Below are 8,579 nucleotides of genomic sequence, written 5' to 3'. Positions count from 1 at the left end.
GCTGACAACTCCCCCCCCCTCTCCCCCAAAAAAAAACACTACCTTGTTGTCTCACGCGCATCAGTTTTAGGAATTGGGTCGGACATTCCATTCTCTTGTCCTAATCCCACTCCTACAATGCTTGATCTTTTGGTTGTATAGATTTGAGTGAGATTTTGGAGTCTTTTGAGACGGGGAAATGGTTGAAATAATGTATCTGAAAAAACAATTATTAAAGTAATCCACTTCTAACATTCTTTCCTAGATTAGGCCAAACGATATAGTATTTTAGAAGATTTTAAGACTGCATGGAGCCTTCACATTAAGACTAGTGTTGGCAAAATTGAAAATGCATAAATTATTATGCGTTTTTAGCTTTGATAAAATTGAAAACGCATATTTATTATTATGCGTCTTTCACTTAAAAATTAAAATCGCACGATGTTCCTGACGTCCTCCACTGTTCTACACGAGCAAGGAAGCCCTTTTGAGACTCTTGTCTTTGCATTCATTTAAACCCATTATTTACAACCAACACCCAGTTATTTTAGTGGGATAAACCACTAGATTTCTTAAATAATGTCAAGAGGTCGAATTCACGTATGAAACAAACTTGGTTAGAAGAGTCATCCCTATATAGGCCTCTATAAAATCCAACCTGGATTAATCAGTTAATAGTTCATATATAATGATTAATTTAAAAAACCCATTATTTACAAATTATTAACTTCAAATCTTGCTTCTCTCACCTATGATTTCGTTTCTCTCTCTTTTTTTCTAATCATCATCATGCCTCAAATTATTACGTATTTACAATGGAACCTAATTCATAGTGGGGTCTTCCTCTTCTAGATATCATCATTACATATGGAATAAAATTTGATTACATGTTGTCAACTTTTCAAAAATTTAATACAAATTTAAGATCGTCGAATGAGTGGGAATAATTGAGATTAACAGTGAAAAATTGAAATATAACGAGTTAATCTCAAACTTTTATTTTCACTCATCCAACTGTCTTAAATGTATGTAAAACTAAGAAGCTTTTACACTATATAAGTAAATGTTAATCATATGTAAACACAAGAAGAAAATATAAGACTAAGCTTTTCCTTTATATGAGAGGGAAAGATTCGAATGAAAAAAAAACCCCAGAAGATTGCAATAACATCAAAGACATTGTAAATGAAAAATCATGGTGTAAGTAATCATTGAAAGAAAATTTCTTCTTTCGTTCATCGGTCAAAAAACCAATAGTACGTTATTATATAAAGAGATTCTACTTTTGATGAAGTAGAAGGATGTGGTCATATATGGAAATAATCAGATAAGAACCTTCTTCTCTCATAAAATAAGTGAAAAAAGGACTGTAAATGATATCCAAATCAACTGAAAGAGATTTGAATTCATTGCGAAGAGGACGAAATAATACTTTGGATATTGGTGCAATAAGTAAAGTTACACTGTATAATAAAAACAATATTCCTTAATAAAGCTCCACTCCCTTTAACTTGAGAACAAAGCCAAAGTTTTAAAAGGTAAAACAAGTCCTTACAGGTTTTGATGTGCTCAAATTGTTGATTTCAAATGATTAATAATCCAAATGCGAAATTATACAACTAAGAACACTCTCTATGGAAAACGAACTCATACATTGAAAATCTACCAATTTTAGTGGGGGGAAAAGCCTACCAAATTCTAGGGTTTGATCATATTGGTGGCATTTGGAGTTGGGAAGTAAGTAAAACCGTGTTCATGATGGATGTAGATGAAGAGCTGAAGCTATGCAGTTCCACCCCAGTAATTATCATACCCTTGAAGCCCCAAATATTGCCTTGACAAATTGATGAGTTCTTGCTGATTATTATTATTATTGTTACTATGGTCCTCCATTTTCACTGAAGCCATTTGCGTCGCTATTGAGCTCGATATCTTTGGCCTAACTTGATGATGATGATGATGAAGGCCAGCAGCAACTTCACTTCCATAGCCCGATGGCTCGACACCGGATCCACTTTCGTAATGGTACATCGACGAAGAAGATTCCAGGCCACTTAAGTAAGGGAACTGCGGCGGTTGTTGCAGCCGCCATTGATCCAAACCGGCCATTGCCAAGAGAGAATTACCGGGAGTAGCACCGCTACCGCCGCTGCCTATAGCTAAAGCACTTCCCATTTCAAAGCTTAAGTCGCTCACTCCACGGAGTGGGGCGGACATAGTCCCATAATTCAACCCAATATGATCACTGCCGCCGAATTCAGTAAGATGATGCAAAGGAGTCAAGAACCTCGGCGGACGAACTTGAGGTCCGAGGCCTAAAATATCGGTGTTCCCGGTACTGTTCGAAGAAATCGTACTCGAAGAACCCGATGCTGTTTGCCGGTCACCTCTTACCGAGGATTTCGAGCCGCTTCCTTTGCTTCTATTGTTCCTACGATATCCGCCTCCGACCGGAACATTCCTCAAGGCACCCCCTCTGGTCCAGTACCTTCTACAAGTCTTGCAAAAGTGTCGAGGCTGAGTGAGATTGTAGTTGTTGAAGTAACAAAACTTGGTGTTTGTGGAGTCACATCTTGGGCATTTTAATGCTGCCTCCGGCATCGGTATGTTGGCCAATCGAGCTCGATCGGACATCGAACCCGGCCGGATCGAGCCCGCTCCTCCACCACCATTAGACTGTGGAGCCGGCACTGCTGGTGGAGGAGGAGAAAGCTGCTGGGCGTTTCTGCCACTACCATCACCACCTTGATGATTTGGATTCTGCGGAAAACGCAAAGAAACAAACAACAACAATGAAAGAAAATAACAATGCATGGTATATTCAACAAAAGTAATAGGAATATAACAGAAGTAATTGGAACAAATTCGAACAAAACAAAAGAAGAAGAAAAGAAAAGAAAAGAGAAAAAACCCGTACTTGTTGCCAGTTGGGTGGATCAAGATAAGCTGGGGTGGAGGGAAAAACCATGGTTTGGTGAAGTTTCTTTTCCTTTTGTAAAGATCCAAGTAATAATGGAGAGAATCACGTAAAAGAAACCAAGTGATTATTAGTGATGTGGGTGGAAATGAAGGAGAGAAGCAAAAAACAAATTAAAAGGAAGGTCCTTTATATATACCTATATTTAATTTATATGCTAATTAACTTCTTGTTCCTTCTCTCTTAGTTCCCTTTTGTTTTACTGCTTTTTAGGGTTTGGAGAAGATGACGTTTCTTAACCTATAAGCTTCTCTTTTTTTAATCATTTCTTTTCCTATGCTCCACATAGCGAAGTGTAGTGAATCCACAGTACTTAGGAAGGACGAAATGAGATCATTTTTTTTCTCGAGAAAATTGTTGTAGATTGATCGTAAACAGTGACAGATGCATCTGGCTCTCTAGGCAACCACTTGTATACCCATTATTTTGAATTTGTTTTTAAATTTATTTCATTTGTTAATAGAAATAGGAAAAATAAGTAAATTTGCACACTCAAAATTTTTTAGAAGAGAGTATTATAATTTTGGATACTCATCTTTTAATTTCTAGATCCGTCATTGATCGTAAATATTAAAAATAAACGATTAAATTTAAAATATTATCATTTAATTTATTGACATTAAAATTTTTAACGGTATAAAAGAATGAATATTATTTCTTTTTTAAAAAATATTCAATCTTTTATACCATTAAAAATCTTAATGTCAATAAATTAAAATATTAGCATTTTATACAATATTTAAATATTATATTTGGAATTAAAATACTCTATTAATAACGCATCAAATATTATTTCTTTTAAAAAATAATATTCATTCTTTTATTAGTTTGTGCAGAGATTTATTGGTCGATGTGTTAAGAGAGTCATGGAGGACGAACAAAATGATAAAGAGGTTGTTAGGGTCTCAGCCCTTTCTTTGATTGTATTGAGGAGTATTGTAATACCCTAGACCAGTTCGACACACAGTCGAGTGACCAGAATGCCACACGGAATCACCGGAGTGGCTAACCAATTTTTTTTTTAAATTTCTCCATAAAAAACGACCATTTGTAAACAATCACGCTAAAATGAATCAACCACAATTTAGATAAAATGGTTTACATCAGGATCTCACAAAAATACTATTTCAAATGATACAAACCATCGCTTAAAATAAGTTACGACCCATACAAAAATATACAAAGGGTCCACAAGTATATATGCCCTTTATAAAGATGACATGAGACGTACTCTGCACTAACTGGGTCTGGATCACTGCTGGCCCAAAAAGTCCTCGGACTGCACCTCATCTAACCTGCTTAAGAAAACAAATTCCAAACGCTGAGCTCACTAGCCCAGTGCCACACTGACAACTAAGCCATACTAAAAGTGTTCATGTCATGCTCAAGGTAACTGATAAACTGAAATAGTGAGTATACTCGTATACTGCACTCTCTACTCTATGGTAGACATCATGGTGTGGCTGAGGGTTCTGCATCTCGGAGCTCACACACCCCTCTAGTCTACCGAGGTTGGTTGCTCGGAATCTCTGCATCAGTCAACCCCCTCGATTAGCCCACTCCTTGAGTGTCGGACCTTGCACCCAAGCTAGTTAGCTTAAAGTGCCTCGCTTACTCCCTAAAGATATTCAGACTGAAACTATACTTTTCGACTCTGCTAGTTTCTCAAGGATAATTTTATGTCAACCTAATTGATTTTATTTCTAAATGTAATTAACATTATTTTTGTTATTACTTATTGTTTTATTTGGGAGATTACCAAATTTGAAGCAAATTACAAGTTTACAACCATCTATGTACTATTCTAGGCTGATTTGGCCCAATTCAAGCAAGGGTTTCAAAACCAATCTCAGAGGTTTCGAAACCTCACATACGTTTTTACAATTTTCCAGAGAGGTTTCGAAACCTCCCCTAGGGGTTTCAAAACCTCTAGAAATTTTTTACATTATGGACTAATGGTTTCGAAACTAGCCATAGGGGTTTCAAAACCTCTGTTAAAATTTCCAGTTTTCTGTATGATAAACCTCTTTTAACCCTTCCCAAACCACTTCAACCCATCCAAATGGCACAAATAAGTTTACACACTATAAAGTAGATCAAATAGGAGCTTTAACCATGTTAAAAAACATCAAAAATCAAAATCTATCATGAATGTTCATACAAGCTTCCCAACTAAAATTTCTTGCTTGAAATGCATTCTAAGACTCAAAATTGATATGACAAGGTTGTAAATGTGTTACCTTGCTTCTTTGGTGGCTAGAACTCTCTTCAACTCAACCAATGTTAAACTTTTCTTTGCTTTTTGATTTGGAACTCTCTCTCACTTCCTTCACTAAACAAGGTAAGAAAATGGATTACTAATCCATCTAGAGGTGGGATACATTCTAAATAACTACTTATAACCCAAAACATAGCTGGAATCCATAGATTTTCACAAACCTCTCAAAACCCATTTTTTCTCTATGGATAAAAACTAGTGAAATGGAGCTTAAAATGAAGCTTGAAGGGTGAGGGTTAATAATTTACCTTTGCTTGACCCAAACTAAACTTGAAGTCCTAAATCCTTCAACTTGAAGATGGGAGAAGAAAAGGGAAAAGATGGAAGAAGAATATGAGTATTTTGTGGGAAATAGGGAGTTGTTCACGTAAACCTCATAAAATATGGGAGTTTTTAGCTTTTGAAATAAGAATTGGGTAAATTACACTTTTAGTCCCCTTATTTTCTATTTCATAAGGCATTCATCTCTTACCAACTAACTCTTTGGCCCATACTCAAGCCCAATAACACTAAATTTGGTCCAACTATCTTATAAGGTCCAATTGGGCTCAACATTAGGTTTCGGGTTGACCCGAACTATTAACTTGAGATTCAGGATATTACAAGTATTTATAGTGATTCTACCTAACAATGTTAGTTATAGAGTTATTATGACTATTCGTAAGTCAACAAGTTAAAAATATCTAACAGTTAGATCTTAGATTTTACTTTAATAGACCATGTGAGCCTTTTAGTGATCTTCTTTATAGGTCTTGTCTATGTGTTGAAGCCTATTTGAAGGTTAATTAGTCCTTATTCTCAGAGATTATGAATCTATTAATAACTTTAATGGTGGAAGGAATATGTTTAGGACTCTCAATTGACAGAGAGATAATAGTTTATGAGGTCACCTTAAGAGGTATAATAGAATTATGTTTATAATTTTTAGAACATTATTAATATAATGTCATAATTCAATAAATAGGGTTCAAATAATATCAAAGATCTCATTTTTTTGTTTTCTAAATTTTAAATATATTTCAAAAATATATTTGATATAATCTAAATGTTCCTAAATTTTTAAGGGGAAATTTATCAAAATATTAACTTGTTTACATATATTTAATTGTCATTTTTAAAATTAAATAAATTAAATGCACGGAAAATATTATCTTACTTATAATTTTTTATTATTATTAATATATTAAATTAATATATTTTTTGATAAATTAATATATTTTAAATATATAATTTGATAAAGTAAAAATTAGATTATATTAAGTAATGAAAAGAAGTTAGTTAATGTTTGATGGCATATAATAAATATTTTATATAATAAAAAGGTGTAAGTGGTCAAGTAAAATAATTTATCTATTTTTCAAAAAGAATGTATTTATTAGGGTGATATATAAGATAAGTGTAATTAGTTAAGAATTAAGGAATAATTAAATTAAGCAATATATAAAGTTGCTTCGTAGGTAGGGGAGCTTTTGTGGTGTGCAATAATCGAAAGTGTACCGACCGAATAAAACCTTTTATTTCCAGGTCCGGTCTGTTTACCTGGGAAGTTTTACAGTGCGACAGGCTTAAAAACGATTAAAATAAAGTGTTATCGGTTTTGTTATCGTTTAAATAATAAAATCGGTAAAAATGACCTAAATTTTTTCGGTAATTACCTAAAATATTATGTTAATCCAGTCATTTTTTAAGTCTAATAATGTTTTCGGTATTTTTTTTGAAAATCCAGTAAAAACATTTAATAATAACAAAACCAATAACGTCTAATAATATTTTTGATAATTTTTACTAATTTTATTATTTAATACAATAACAAAATCAATAACGCCTTATTTTAGGCGTTTTTTAATCTAGCGCACCTGAGCTATCCCCTGTTTACCTTCCCCCACTGCTTTCCTTTATTTGTGCATGGGAATATATAAATTTCAGTGCTGTTCCACACGCTCCTTTTGGGGTGCGTTGTTTCACGCTCTAAGAATACATAAAATTCATGGACAAATTATACAAATAGTCGTTCCACTATAGAACATTCTTTATTATATATTTTAATTATGAATTATTTAATTTGAAAAAAATAATAAGTTGATTTGTTATGTTAAAGATGTGACAATACATACATGACAATTAGAATTAGGGATGTTCGTGGTCGATTAATTGTACCGTTTAATCTAAACAGCTTGGTTAACCACTATAAAGGCTATTGAATTTTACTAATCATAACCTAACCATTAAAAAATAGTTAATCACTAACGATTAACTATTACTAATGGTTTGATTACACGTGTTAGCTTGTAACCTATTACAATTTGTTTTCATATTTTAAAAAATACATATTAATACTACATACTAGTACTTAATACATCTACATGTGGCATTTGTTTACTGTTGTATTATTTTAAAGTTCCAATACACACAAAATACATCATTAATCATATTATAAATTTAAGCACATAACAATTAACAATAGTCTAAAACACCATCAAAATTTTAAAGATAAATATTTAGTAAATATAAAACAAACATGACAACTCAAACTCTCCAATGACTCCAACATAAGGTAAATGAAACTTCTATGATGTAGAACTGCAAACCATAGAAAATTAATTCTAAGATCAAATCACCAACACCTAAGATTTTCATTGACTTCCTCAAAAATAGAATTTATCTCATCAATCATAATTATTTAATGTTATATCATTCATTCCTATATTTCAAAACATGGAACAAGTCAATATAAAAAAGTATAATGTAATCCTAACAAATAAAAGTAACAAAAAATTATAAATTAGATTATAAAAATTAACCATTCTCCAAATCTTCTAACTTGAGAAGGTTGTCCTATATTATAAGTGTATCTCGAAATTTATGTATCCAATCTTATGAATAAATAAGAGCTTCCACCATTCCTGAAGTTAAAGAAGTGCGAAAAGAATCCAGAACTCCACCTCTTGTGCTAAAAGCATACTTGAAAGTGATAATAAAAAATGAAATAGCTAACACATCTTGAGTCATTTTAGAAAGAACGAGATATCTCCTTTATGACTCACTCCTCCATCCTAAAATATCAAAATTAGGATCATTTAGTTGAACTTTTCACTCAAGTATTTCTCCATCTCTATTTTTCATCACAAGTTACTAAAGTTCATTTTACTATTCTATACCTATTATAGTAATATTATTACACATAGATCTTTTTATCACTACTCCATATGCTAAGTGTTGTTGTAGTTGAAGTAGGAGTACTACTACTTGATTATTTCTCTGTTTTTTTCTCTTGGAGTGCAACATTGTATCACCTTAAAATTCAATTAAAATTTTTAGAATAACTCTAATGGTGGAGAGTAACAC

The 8,579-nt window shown here is 32.7% G+C and overlaps 1 protein-coding gene across 2 annotated transcripts; it reads right to left on the bottom strand.

The window, feature by feature from the left end:
• Nucleotides 1–1,737: 1,737 nt before the first annotated feature.
• On the bottom strand, nt 1,738–2,799 carry LOC120166070 (dof zinc finger protein DOF5.1-like). Of its 2 annotated transcripts, XM_039175455.1 has the most exons (2): nt 1,956–2,799; nt 1,738–1,922 (listed from the first exon to the last, which is right to left on the bottom strand). In XM_039175455.1, exons 1-2 carry the CDS (start codon nt 2,791–2,793, stop codon nt 1,762–1,764), a joined length of 999 nt encoding a protein of 332 aa, XP_039031386.1. In that variant the 5' UTR covers nt 2,794–2,799; the 3' UTR covers nt 1,738–1,761. The 2 variants fall into 2 exon arrangements, with proteins under 2 accessions (XP_039031386.1, XP_039031381.1); XM_039175450.1 differs by having other exon boundaries at nt 1,738–2,799.
• Between the last annotated feature and the right edge of the window lie 5,780 nt (nt 2,800–8,579).

This window comes from Hibiscus syriacus, unplaced genomic scaffold (genome assembly GCF_006381635.1).
Source record: "Hibiscus syriacus cultivar Baekdansim isolate YM2019G1 unplaced genomic scaffold, ASM638163v2 tig00002942_pilon, whole genome shotgun sequence".
Taxonomy (NCBI): Eukaryota; Viridiplantae; Streptophyta; class Magnoliopsida; order Malvales; family Malvaceae; genus Hibiscus; species Hibiscus syriacus.
The sequence above is the reverse complement of the archived record's forward strand: the minus strand, read 5'-3'. Positions and strand labels throughout refer to the sequence as shown.

What these genes read in the sequence shown, in the direction of transcription:
- LOC120166070 (XM_039175450.1), bottom strand. Translation starts at nt 2,793, where the DNA reads ATGCATTGTTATTTTCTTTCATTGTTGTTGTTTGTTTCTTTGCGTTTT.